Raw genomic sequence first — 13,843 nt, forward strand, 5'->3', positions numbered from 1 at the left:
AAATACCAAGTTCAAATCAGGACCTATGGAAGTAGTTGTACAAGTATAACCAATTACCCAGGACTTATGAACTTCTTCCTAATCAGGACAGGGTAAAACTGTGTGTGTACTTGATAGCCAACAAGGCTTCAGTCACCAAAGCTGGATTCCTACATGGTTCTGAGGAGTGAGGATGTGAACGTGGGTGTACTGAAGGTCTAAGGGGACTCACCAATGGTGGTGATGACCGTGGCTGCAAAAATCATCGCATTAGGCCAGTTCCAGTTGTTGAAAGTCTGGTTACCTGTAATGGCCACACCCTGATCTGCAGCATCGGACACCACCTAAAAAAACAAAACAAAACAAAACAAAACAAAAAAAAAAACAGGGAAGGTCAGGGCTGAAATGATTTCTGGGTGCTAGTCCTCCTTGCCTGGCATCATGGCACACACTTATAAAAGCTGATACTGAAGAAGGGGCAGGAGGAGCCAGGTAGTGGTGGCGCTCGCCTTTAATCCCAGCACTTGGGGCAGAGGCAGGTGGATCTCTGAGTTCGAGGTCAGCCTGGTCTACAGAGCGAGGTCCAGTACAGCCAAGGCTACACAGAGAAACCCTGTCTCAAAAAACCAAATAAGAAGGGAATAAACGATCAGGATCAAGACCATCCTTTGAAGTCAGCCTGGGGTACCTGAGAACCTGCCCCAAGCCAACGGCAACACACCTCAGAGTGCCTTCACGTAACCAATATCAGAGTTTCTAGCACTGTCGTTATTATACAGCTGAAACATTTTATAGAGAAGACAAGGAAGGTTGAATGATCTACCCTGGTCCACATAGCTACGTGAAGTAGGCACTTGGCTCCAAAATTTGACAGAAACATGTTTCCAAATCACCCACAAAGCTAAGAAAGCTTTTACCACAGGCTGCCAGGAAGAGGGCTTTCCGAAAGAGTTCCCTGGTGGTGCTGGTCCCAGGACTGAACTCCAAGAGCTCCATATGCAATGCAGTTATCTTGGAAGTCTCCTATACCTAAGTCCTCTATGGCCTGGGAAGGAACTTCCAACCACTTTCCCTGTGGGACAGCCACTGAGTTCAGCTCACTATCTCTTGGCCAAGGATATGTGTCCTTGTCCTTGGGGATGTGCAAACCAGTTAACCATCCTCCCCACCCCTACACACTCACACACACACACACACACACACACACACACACACACAGGGTGGGGGAGATGCTCATGTGACCTCCTCCTGACAGACTGTTGGAGCAGAGACAGATAAACTGGTGTACACTTCAAGGTGATCAAAATTATGTTATCAGTCCCATAGAGTTTCAATAGGCAGGGGGCCCCAGGGCAGGCATTCCCAAAGCACCACACCTACTTCCACATACCTCTATCCACCTTACTCCGAACTTCGGCTCTGCCCATCACTCAACTCATCCAACCCATGGAGCTGTACCAGCTGCCAGAGCCTGTACCCGAGAGCCCCTTATGGGGAATGGAGCGTTTCAAGTTCTGTCATTCAAGGTCAGCCCCAGGGTGACCCATCAGACTAGAGACCAGAAACTCAGCCAAATTTCCTATAAAATCCAAGCCAAGGACAGCAGGGAACAGTGAGAGCTGGAAACAAAGGCAAAGTGGAGAAGCCATTATTTCTAAGCCGCCCGAAGCATGACTGAGGTTTGGAGGGAAGGAGGGAACGCATGGATGGCTCTGAAGGAATGCACAGTTTGCAGAAGCAGCCGAGGCTGTGTAAATGGATCTGCGTACTCAGTGAAGAATTTTCCATGATGACATGCCTTCCCGACACCCCATCAGACCACAGGCCGCTTGCTGCTCTACCTCCCACTGTCATTCCCAAGCCTAGGAGACATGGGAAACGGGATCTCAGAGTGACACTACCCAGGGCACTCAGGTATAAGCAATCTATGTAGAAGGGCATCTTAGATACAGACCTGTAGGACCATCCAACAGGTTCTTTCTTCAGTTCAGGGGGATTGATTACAGGATCTCACACCTGCTGGTAACAAGCCACACCTTAGCATCCAACTTTTAACTTTAAAAATCTGTCTGACCAAGAGAATGAGGAAATTCCAGAGCCCCACGTGTTGACATTAAACAGATGAGAAAAAAAAAGGCAGAACCATTTCAGTCCCCACCTGTTACCTCAAACAGAAATCTTAAGCCAGACAGCCTGAAATAAAACAGATAAAGTGTGTGCGAACGGGGGATATGACTTGACTGTAGAGTGCTCACCTAGCCCAGGTGGCACACTTGCATCCCAGCACTTGGAAGGTAGAAGCAGCATTAGGAGTTTAAAGCCAACCTTTGGTAGAGACTCTGTCTCAAAAACAAATAAGCAAGGAGCTAGAGAGGTAGCTCGGAAGTTAAGAGTCTACTCGTGGATGATCCAAGTTTGGTTCCCAGTCCCCACACCAAGCTGCTCACATCTACCTGTAACACCAGCTTCTGGGAGATCCAGTGTTTTGGGGCCTCCAGGGGCACCTTCATGCATTTGCACATACCCAAACACACACACATACATAGAGTTAAAATTTATAAAAATTAAGTTTAAATAAATAAATAATAGGCTGAGTGTGTGATGGTTCATGGCTTCAATCCCAGCACTCAGGAAATAAAGGGAGGTGGATCTCTGAGTTTGAGGCCAGCCTGGACTATATAACAAGTTCCAGACTAGTTAGAGTTACATAATAAGACCCTATCTCGAACAAACAAAAACCCAAACAAGCAAATCAATAAACAGAATGCCTTTGATTTGGATCTAAAATGACATTGGGTTACCACCTCTGATCATTCCCATTGAAATACGTCAGGAAACAAGCTGTCTGTGTGTTTACAAAAAGAAAAAAGGGTAAAATCTAGATATTTTGTTTTGAAACAGTCTCTCTATGAAGCCCAGGCTGATCTCAAACTCAGTTTTCCTACTTCAGTCTCCTGAATGCTGGGCTTACAGGTGTGTACCACCAACTCTGACTCCTGAAACCTTCTGGGAGATCTGAACATTGGGAATAAGCTGAGTACATTTCCTTCATTGAAGGGTGCAGAGCCTCGACGTCATGTGTAAGGCGCTCAGCTCCTGAGCCAGCAAGATCTGCAGCCACCTTCAACAGTGCAAACTGGAGATAGCTAGAGTGTTTCAGCCCATTCAAAGGCAGCTTAACATCCCTAAACAGTACTCTCATTACCTGTCAACAGAGGTCCCCAGGGTCATGCCCAAGGCCTGGCCTCTACAATGGTTCCTTTCATTCTCTCAATGGCACAGCCAAGTCATCAACAACTTACCACTCCTTTGGGCAGAAGATGCAAAATTAAGAACCAGTGCAGAAAAGGAAGATGACCACAATACCACAGTGAGAAAACATGGTTAGAATTAATACAAAATGAGTATATTTTCAGTCTTCACACTTTGAATCAGAAAAGGCCAGTGGAGAAGTGGAGAGGGCTGGAGTGGAGCGATGGTTCAGTGTTTGCCAGGTGGGGGTTGGGGTTGTTGCTCCAATCTAGCTGAAACAGTAAGTTCCAGGTCCATTAATTGACCCTGTCTCAAACAATGAGGCAGAGACAGAGGGAGACACTCAGTGCAGACCTCTGGCTTCTACATGTACATTCATATACCACCACCACACACACACACATATGTGTGTGAAAAGGAAAAAAACTGAAAAAGCTAGCATAGGACTCAGGGGAGAGTCCCTGGTCTCAGCTGACCACAGATCAGCAAACACCAGGGTGAAAAGTAAACCCCGAGATGGATTACCTACCCAGGGTTGGAGATACCAAGTTCAATGCATTTCAGGGTTGGGCCACACGTCCCATACAGTTCCACTCTGTGTTAGACTATAACATCATGTAACCAAGAGCTGAAGGCCGAGAAGAGCCACCAGGGAAGCTTTTGCGGAGAACAATCTGCAGCTGCAGTTAACAGCTCCTGGTACTGAGAAGTCCATCGGGGAATTACATATATCTATGTGCCATATAAAGCAAGCTCTGGTTTCTGGAAGGTTGAGAGATGGTGTTCACGGGGAGCCTTACATGTCAGGAGGGGGATACAGTTGTCAATAGACAGGATCTGTCTTCTCACATGTTTTCTATCACGGCTGACACAGAGTTGAGGCTGCCGTGACGCAGATGGCGAACCAAAGGCACAAAACGCCATAGGATTCACAGGACAGCCCTACCTAAGATGCCTCACCGCTCAAAGGCCACCTGTGATTTGGAAATCTTGAGAAAAGATTAAACAGCCACCTAACAGAGAGTTGAAGAATAGAGGAGGACATGGAGAATGGCAATGCTGGCCTTCCTGCCCTCACCCCACTGGTGGCAAGTCTTTCTGAATAAGAACTTGTTGTAGCCTCAGCCTCTCCCTCCCTGGGTTAACAAGAGCCATGGCTCACCTGCTTTCCCCGTGACTTCTCCTGAGTTCTCCTGAGTCATCTACCAAGGACAGATATGGAAGATAGGGAAGGTAGGCCTCTTCTGACTCAGAGTCCCTAACCCCATTAACCTTCACGAAGCCCTGCAATGGTGGGAAGACAGTGCTGTGAAAGGGTGGCAGGAAGTAGATGGGCACATGAGGTAAAGACTTGGACATCTGGGTTTAGAATCTGTGGCAACTCCAGGCTTCCCTACCTCCACCACTTTAACAGACCTGGGGCTCTCCAGTGCCCCTCTCTGTTGCTTCTCTAGGCACCCTTCCCAAGTGTGGCTGGTTTAGAATCTGCATGGCTCCATGCCAAAGCTGGAACAAAGATGGGGGTGGGGAAGGGATGATCACAGAATGGGACACCCATTTGCTTGGACTTTGACACATATCACACCTGCCTGGCTCTTCCCAATTCTGCCAGTCATCACTTGGCACAGAGCTGAGTCTAGATGTGAACTTGGGGAGGGCCAGCTATCCATTTTCCCACTATGCAGAGCCACGGTTCTGGTAGAGACGCATGGCTGGCCATGGCTGGGATTCCACAGAGTAAGGAGGAGGCCTGAACCAGTCTCCCAGAACAGAAGGGCTGACCCAGGATGGAGGTCATCCCTGGGTTAGGGGAGGGCCATGGGGGAGTCAGACAAACCCTGTTAGACAAGGCGTCCTGTTCTCAGGGTTAGGGAAACAGATTTCGCGGGAGGAGGTGGCCCCTGTTCATTCGCAGTATTCTTTAACTTGGCTCCTAAATTCACAAGAGACAATATTTTCATTTTCCTCCTAAGCCTGAAGGATGATAGAGAGAGGGAGTCGAGCCTGCACAATCCAGGCCAGGCTCCTGTTTGGGGGATGGAATCGAGTTCCTCACTTGTCACCTTCATCATAAAGCCAGTGTGATTTATTGAGGTCTTACTACATGCCAAGGGTTGTGCTCAGCATTTTACATGCCTTTTAGCTCATTTAATGAGGACAGAATTCTGCTGGGAAAGACACTATCATTTTTTCCACATTGCAAATGAGAAACCAAGGCTGAGACAGCAAGGAAGTAGTAACCAGAGGTCGCGGTACTAAAAGCTACAAGGCTGGGACTAGAACCCAGGGCCACCAGGGCTCTAGTCATGGTGATCCTAATCCCTTCCCCGACAGAGGATGCAGGAAGAAGGACTAAGCATAGTTCCACTCCTTCCCATCAGCTGAAAAAACAGTGCCCTAAACCCAGCGTGGCCACTCCCATCCAGGCCTCCAGTAAGCCAACATCTATGCCCCGACTATGAATTACAGACACCAGCCATGCACACCATCACACAGAAGGTAGGGCATTTCTTTGCATAGGGCAGGGGAAAGTGTGACCAAGGCATGAGCCTATTCCATCTAACCAGCAACCATGCACCTTGCCTGCAACTCCTCTGGCCACTACGGCTTTCCAAACACAGAACCCTCCTCTACTGTGTAAGATACAACCTGAGTAACTGCCCTCTCTTCTTGCCCCTGCAGAACTGCAACCTATGGTGCGCGCTCCAAGAACCAGAATCTTTTCACTCTCCTTGGCTGCTGCTGGGTCCCTTCCCATGTTCACATGGTCCCACTGGCCTGGAAAGCCACCTCACCTGCCCAGTGTTTGAGACTGCAGACACTGAAACCCTCCAGTCTCCTCTCGGTGGCTCTTCCAGACACCACCTCCTAACTGTGCCTCTCTTAAGCTGATATTTGGGCACATATGGGGACAGGTGCTGATCAAAGTACTTAAAACACTTGGTTCAGTGAATGGCTACGCCTTGAAAAGCAGGAACCACTCTTAGTCTATCGTTAAAGAAAGCAGGCTCCAGCGCAAGGTCAGTGGTGGAGCTGGGATTCGAACTCGGGTTGCACCACTGTAGTACAGAGGGAGAGGGTAGAGCGCATGTTAAGCTGCTCGGTACAATGGCGCCAGGCTTATAACACATCACCCCAGGTAATAACTAAGAAAATGTTAAATGTCTTAGACAGAAAAGGCGGGTCCCCTGCAGTATAAGTCCCAAGAAGGGAGACATTTTGTATTCTTGGAGCTTAGGCCTCTGCCTAGCATAGTGTAGCTGCACGATTAAACACCTGTTAAGTGAGTATGACTACAGAGTGGGGTACTCTGGCCTCGGTTCTTTTGTCTTCTGATGCCTACACACCCAACACCTGTGAGCATTGTTCTAAAGTAGTTTGCTTTGCTTTTAGGTAGGAACTCATTGTGTGGCCCTGGCTGGCTTGGAATTTGCTATATAGACCAGGCTGGCCCCTGGATCTCTGTGCTAGGATTAAAGGCTTGCAATTATGCCTGGCTATAATTGCATTTTAAACAATTTTATCTACAACAAGGTAGAGATTTTTCTCCATCATAAAATGGGGGATGCAAACCCGAGAAATGGAAGGGTGTCCAGGATAAGGCTGAATACTGGGGCGGGGAAGACTGACAACAACCTCTGACCGAGGGATAGTGGTTCCCCCAATCGAAGGGAAGGGAAAGGAATCAGCTGGAGTGGGAATGAGGTGCGGGGGACAGAGACAGAAAGAGCCAAGGAAAGGCCATAAGACAGCAGGACAAGCAGTGACTGAGCTTGGGGTAGGGGAATACCCATGGGGTGACCAGATTGTCCTTCCTGCAGGAAGGACACCTGACACCTCCGGAAACCCTCACAAAGGCGGTGGCCATGGAAAGACCAGGAAAAGGAAGGAATACAGAAGTCAATGCAGACTGATGTATTTACTACCAGCCTGGCACTTCACTGACTCTTTGCCAACACCTCGTTCCAAATACACTCACCCCTAGTCACAGATAGTCCACTGTAGCGATGACAGACTGCGTCATCTCAGATACAAGTGGAACCAGTTGGATCTACCTGGGACTGTGAGCTGGATAGGGTCTCTCAAAGGCCAGCAGCAGGCCTTGGGTAAACGACTTGGCTGCTCCTGGCCTGTATTTTCTGAACATACGAGGAGCATCAGGACCCAGTGAGAGTTGGCCAAGTGTGTCTGCCATCAGCATGACAGGCTCATCTGTCTTTCTCTGTCTAAAGTAAGAGCAGACACTGTAGACATGTCAGATTCAAGCAAAAGCCTCACCCACAAAAAGAAACAGGAGGAAGTGTCAAACCCTGGACAGGGCTAAGTCAGCCCATGCCCAGAAGGCAGGGTCAATGAGGAGAGGTGACAACTCTCTATTCCCTTTTCTTCCTCTCTCTTCCCATCACTTGGTTTCCTTGAGGCACACGGAGAAATCAGTGTCTCCATAGTCGGGCAGGGAGAAACCAAGGCACACCATTCTTCAAAAGGGAACCTTATCAGCTGCCTCTAGTTTTGAGTCATCCTCACCAGTGTGTCATCCAACTAAGCAAACAGAGCAGGGTCCTCAGGTGAGGTCAAGGCCAGTAGGGACAGACTGGCAACTTCTCTGAACTTAATTCCTAACTGTCCCCAGTGTCACAGTCAACACAAGTCTGCCTGCCACTGGCCTCACACCCACTCACTGTTCGTGCCCATTGGTCTCTAATACGATCCCTTCCAGACAAGAAGCCAGGGTGGAAGCAGGCCCCCAACAGAAATGGAGGGGTTCTCTGCACATAAGTCGACAGTTGTTTGGGCCTACTGAGTATAGGAACTGACTGTCTCTCTCTCTCTCTCTCTCTCCCCCCCCTCTCTCTCAGCTACAGACAGGCATAGGTCAAAGAAGGGAGACCCCAAACCATCCTTCATCCCTCAAAGCAGTTTAGGAATCAGGGTGGGAAGTGAGGAGTCAATGGGGAGTGCTAGTATGCCCAGCTGAGCAGTGGGCCCCCACTCAATCTGATAATCCCCACTGAGACTGGGGACATACCAAAAATATCTTGGAAGGGCTAGTGGTACCACTGCCTCCCGTGGCCACCACCGCCCAGCTTGTTCGCAGATTTTTAAAATTTCTCCCAAAGGTTACCTGGAGGTGGTGGTGCAGGCCTTTAATCACAGCACTCGGGAGGCAGAGGCAGGGGGATCTCTGTGAGTTCAAGGCCAGCCTGGTCTACAGAGTGAGTTCTAGGACAGCCAAAGATACATAGTGAAACCCTGTTACTTTGCGAGGTGGGGGGGAGTGGTCCCCAAAAGTGAGGCATGGTGATGGTACACTTGCAATCCTGACACTCCAGGAGGTAAGGAGAGAATCACAAGCTCATGGCCAGCCTGGGCTATCAAAAACAAACACACAGCAAACCAAACCAACAAGAAAACAAATTTCTTTCAAAGCAAACTAAAAACAAATGAAAAACTTTTGCAGCTGCCTTTAGTGCTGGGAGTGGGAGCAGAGAACTAGGGCTTTCTATCTTTCTATCTGAGCATAGGGCAGGGAGGAATTCCTGGTATTTTCCTCACTGCCTTCTCCCCAGCGCAGGGTGACTGGGGTGTGTCTCAGAGGGCAGCCACAGCTCAGATCAAGAGTCCAGTGGTACCACCTTCCTCCCCGTGCCAGCTGGAGGCCCAGCTCACAACATCTTTTCTTACCCAAGAGAGGGCAGGTCTCCTTTGGGGCAGATGGTGGGTGGCCTGGGAGAGAGAGCAACACCATGTTGCTCCTTTATCAGTCACTGCAGTTTCAATGGGCTAGATGTCACAGCATCCTCTCTACCAAGACCTGGAGACTTTCCAGGAACCTTTAGCCTCTCTAACTACATCTTCTCTACAAAAGAAGATCTGACCACGCCCTCCTAAAATTCTACCGCCCAGACCAGCTTTTCCTCACCCCATTCCTCCTCTTCTTTGGCATGTTCAAAATATATATTGCTTTCAGCATTGAAAATTATTACTCCCAGGTCAGGAGCCCCTCTGCCAGGCCCATAGTTTTCCATCTTCCCATACTCTCTTAGACCGGAGAGGAGACCCTTCCTGTCTAGACTCATGTTTCATCCTTGAAGAAACATGGCCAGCGCCCACCCACTGAAAAAGCAACTAGCTATAGAAGACTCCACAGGGTACAGGCGAGGCTCCACACCACACACGGCCATGGTAGCCTTGCAGCGCCTCACACCCAGATTCATACTCCAAGCCCGGAATCCCAGGCAGCCCTTGTGGCAGGGTAGAAAATGGCATGCTTTAGGGGACCCACTTATCCTCCAGAAAATGGGGAGCCACAGCACAGTGACGAGTAAGTAATGGGTAGGTAGGGGATACAGTGTGGATACACTGGATGAAGAGTGGGGATGATTCACGTCCTAGGCAGGAAGTAGCAGAGGGCATGAAATTCAATCACGTGACTCAGAACAGTGAGTTAAAGTTCATAAATTACTTCTGGAATTTTATGTTGAATACTTTTAGACCACAGTTGACCATAAGTAATCAGAAATTTATAGAAAGTGAAACCACAAAGGAAGATTACTGTGCTGCGGCTTCGTGACCTGGACAGTACCTAACATAGGGGAGGGGAAGCAGTTAGCTAGGTCTTACACCCGTGTGTTTGTGGGAACAAAGTGTCAGTGTATGAAGGCCAGAGACGGTTCTCTGGTATCTTCCTCGGCTCCTCTCCACCACCTTCATTTTTTTAGGCAAGGTCTCTCACTGAACAAGGAACTCATATTCAGTTAGATGGGAGAGTTAGAGGGCTCCAGGAACCCATCTGTCTGTGCCTCCTGAGGGCTGGAATTACAGACACATGTTTCTGCACCTGGATTTTCACTTGGGCACTGGCTGTGAACCCAGGTTCTCGTGTTTGCATGGCAAGCATTTTTAATGATTGAACTAGCCCCCCATCCCCTCAACCAATTTTCAAAAACAGCTACTCTGGACTCAAAGGAATTAAGGTCTGTTTGTGACGGTCTTCCCATCCAACTTTGGGATTCCCCTGCTGCCCTCCCTGCCCTCTCTCAGCAGCCTCTGTGGAGCTCAGAGACACCACCCGCAAGGTCTCACGCTCTCTCGAACTCCAGAACTCCTGGGAGCAGACTTGTGCCAAAAGGGAGTAGCAGGGTTTTAGCAGTTACGTCTGGGTTTCCGACTTTCACAGGCCTGGGAACCCTGTCCTCACTTGGAAGGGGCAAAGAAAACAAAGCAGGTGGCCCTGTCCCCATTGTTCTCACCCTGGGACAGTCACCTGCCCTGTTCCCGGCAGCTGGCCCTCCTCCCATGAATGCAGAGAGGGCAGAGCTCTGCATGGACTGAGCCCGGAGTACAGGGAAGACTGCAGGGGTCTGAGCTCAGGATGGAATGTCAGCAAGGACACTGAGGCACCCAGAGGGCTGGAAATCCCTGCGCACGGATAGAGTCACAGAGCACAGATGCTTGCCCAAGAACCGGCCTGGGGAAGATATAAAGGGCCCTTCTCTCCCCTGCACTCCAGCAGGCTCCTCTAGAGCCAAGATGCTGGAAGACAAAAGGGGTATCTTCCATGGCCCTGCAGCATCTGAGCCCCCAATTCACCACCACCGCCCTCCCAAGTGGTTCAAGTCCCTGCTCTGTACTAGTATGTGTCCATCTGAGATGCTGGGCCTTGAGTTTGTGACGTCATTCCTTTTCACCGCCAGAATCTAGACATCCAGGTGCCCGGCACCTGATGATGATGGAAGGGGGATTAGTTTTCTTAGTGACCCACGTGCACATCATAGATAGCACTAGTTATGGGGACATGATGGCAGGAGGGGCAGGCACATGTTGGCAGGGTGGGTGGCTCATGGAGAATTATGGTGGATATGATCAAGAACATTGTATGCATGTGTGGAATTGTCAAAGTTTTTTTTTTTGTAAAGTTGAAAAAGACTCTAGGTAGACATGACTTAGCATGGTTGGAGCCTGCTCACACACACTGATCCAATCTTGACCACATGTTTAGGGTGCACACATACTTAGGCTCCCTACTTTATCCAATTCAGCACGACCTTGAGGAGAAATGGAAGGAGTGACCACAGGAAGCCATCCTCAAGGTTTCTAAAAACAGCACCTTGAGTAGACTACAAAGGAGGTCACCGTGGGAACCGCTGACTGGCCATCTCCCCATCCACAGCAGACATCTGGGGAGAAGCTGGTTTGCCTGCAGCCCAGCTGCCCTGCCTCATGCCTACTTGTTTCCTGGCCTCTATAACCCGGGTCTATATGGAACACACATGTCCAGATGGCCAAATAAGATAACTTCAAAGTGTCCAGTTTGCAGTCTTCCTTTGGGAGCAACTCCAGGGCAAAGATCCTGGCTTTGGAGCAGATGTACCCAGGCTCTAACCACACAAGCAGGTGCAGCATGCCCTGATACCATGCCTGGCTTACTTATTCATATCTATAAAACAGGAGGACCATGGTTCCCTTTAGGCTAGGCTGGGAATCATGGTTCTGGACAAACAGCATGTTCTAGAAGTGGATCCTGCAAAGGAAAGTGGATGTGGCCATGGTTGTTTTACACACGGAACAAGGGGCCTTCTATTCTGAGTGTCTATGACTATATGTGACACTGCCTTTGGTCACCTATCACCACCCTGAAAATCAGAGACAGGGACAGTGGCTTGGGCTTGGCACATTTCTGACCATGTTCCTGTAGACACCTGCCATGGCTCACAATCTCCCTTCAATCAGGTTTCATCCCCACCCTCTCCTTCTCTCTGAGGGCCATGCTCCAGGGCTTCACCACACTTCATCATGCTACCGGGCCTCTGTTTATCTGACTCATCGTGTGCACTGCCTAAAGGGGTCAGAGCTCAGAAAGCTGACTTCACTCACACCATTAAACCCAAAGCAGAGCCTCCACTGGAGAGCACTCCATACTAACCAACGAAACGATGGGGTCTCTAAGACATCTGCTTGCTGGGGCATGATGTGAGTGCCCTATGGCTCAGGGGGTGTGAGGCGCACTACCAGTGCAAGCGGTGGTAACCACTTCCAGGCCCCACCGACTTTCCCCATCCCCAGAGGTCCTAGCCTAGTCCTTGTGGACTTTGGAACTAGATTCTAGAAGAGACTGGGTGGAGATGGGAGGGTAAGGCTGAGTGAGGGATGTTCAAAGCGGTTGAAGGTCCACTGGTCTTCTGGTGCATGCCATACCTCAGGCTCTCCTGCAAGGAGAGAGAGCCCTTTCAGGTCCATGCAGCATCCCAGTTCCAGCAGCTGTTAGTTCTGCTCCACTGTGCACAACTGCCTACGTGGGGTCTCCCAGCTCCTGCCTCCCCAGTAGGATGCCTGCCCCTAAATCCCGCCACATGTTTCTTCTAGGTTATACCTTAGGAGTTTGACTGGCTCTGCCCCATTGTGTCCTTCAAGATGTCACAGACAACGCAGCAAGCATCCCAGCCCCACCTACACATCCCTCCTCCTACTGTGGCCGGCAGCCTGGATAATGAGTAACCCACTACCCATCCTTAAAGGCTGGGGTTCTGTGATAAAGGGTTACAAAGAACCCCACAGATTATAATTTGTTTAAGATGACCAAGTGGTTAAACTGTAAACCTCCTCACTAATTAAAAAAAAAAAAATCAAAGCCTACAGGGTGCTAGGTGGTGGTATTAACTCCAGGAAAATAGCCTACCTGGTTGCTTGTACCCCTCTCACCCAAATCTCGCCTCCAGAACCTGTCTGAGAGGCTGTCATTCAACCATGCTCCAAACATGGTCTCGCCCCATCTTCTCCACAAAGCTCCCTGCCCGCTCCTTCTGAAAGCCACCTGTCACAAAACCCTTTCCTTATTGCCTGACTCTAACCTAGCCCCCCCACCAACCCCCGGCTGTGGTCCAAGCCCATTTCCTCTACTTTAGTCACTGGCTGGAGACAGACAACAGCTGGCCTCCATCCTCCCTGGAATAAATTGTACAAGAAACTGCCAGGAACCGGGCACAGGCATCTCGGCACAGACGTACTCTGGGGAAGGAGGGGCAGTGCAGGAATGCTTTCTCTGCCTCAATGGCTTCTGAGGTCCAGACTCAACCTACTAGAAGACTGAGTCACAACTGAGACTATGACACCCCACAGCCCCAAAGCCACTGCAGAAACAAGGAGGACTATGACTATTTGTAATACAGGCTCTCCCTCTCAAATCCCACACCGGGAGTTCTGTCCATAGGACCCACACACACATTTAGTGACCACAGGGATGACATATAGTATGTGGGGGAAAGTGACCACTCAGGCATGTGAAGAAAGAGGGGCCACCCAGAATAGCTGGCTCTGCTTTTCTACTCTGCATGAATGGCTCCCCTGCCCACCTATCATCACTACCAAACACAGTGTGGGATGTGACCAGGTTAAGAAGCATAAGCCATTTTGTACTGATATGACAGAAAAACCCAGCCTGTGCTCTTCCAGGACAGTGGGGCTAGGCTGAGGTGAGGGTTGCGGTAGGAGCTGAAGAAACCTTCCACTCTCACTAACCTGGGGCCCAGGACCAGGGACAAGCTAGACAACAGGAAATGGAAAGTCTGCTGCTGGCACAGCAAAGAATCTCAGAGACAATGGCCCACTGCCA

At 49.7% G+C, this 13,843-nt stretch overlaps 1 protein-coding gene across 6 annotated transcripts in view; it reads right to left on the reverse strand.

Annotated features, from left to right (window-relative positions):
- Kcnk5 (potassium two pore domain channel subfamily K member 5) overlaps positions 1 to 13,843 on the reverse strand; it is a 40,504-nt gene that overhangs the window by 6,009 nt on the left and 20,652 nt on the right. For 4 of the 6 annotated variants that reach the window (XM_087911907.1, XM_087911905.1, XM_087911908.1 and 1 more), the window contains one exon: positions 212 to 323. In XM_087911907.1, coding sequence (XP_087768033.1) covers positions 212 to 323 — 112 coding nt within the window. Of the gene's footprint in view, positions 1 to 211; positions 324 to 1,933; positions 1,999 to 13,843 lie in introns of those variants that run through there. The other 2 variants (XM_087911910.1, XM_087911911.1) reach the window with 2 other exon arrangements.

This window comes from Myodes glareolus, chromosome 12 (assembly GCF_982192425.1).
Source record: "Myodes glareolus chromosome 12, mMyoGla1.1, whole genome shotgun sequence".
Lineage (NCBI taxonomy): Eukaryota > Metazoa > Chordata > Mammalia > Rodentia > Cricetidae > Myodes > Myodes glareolus.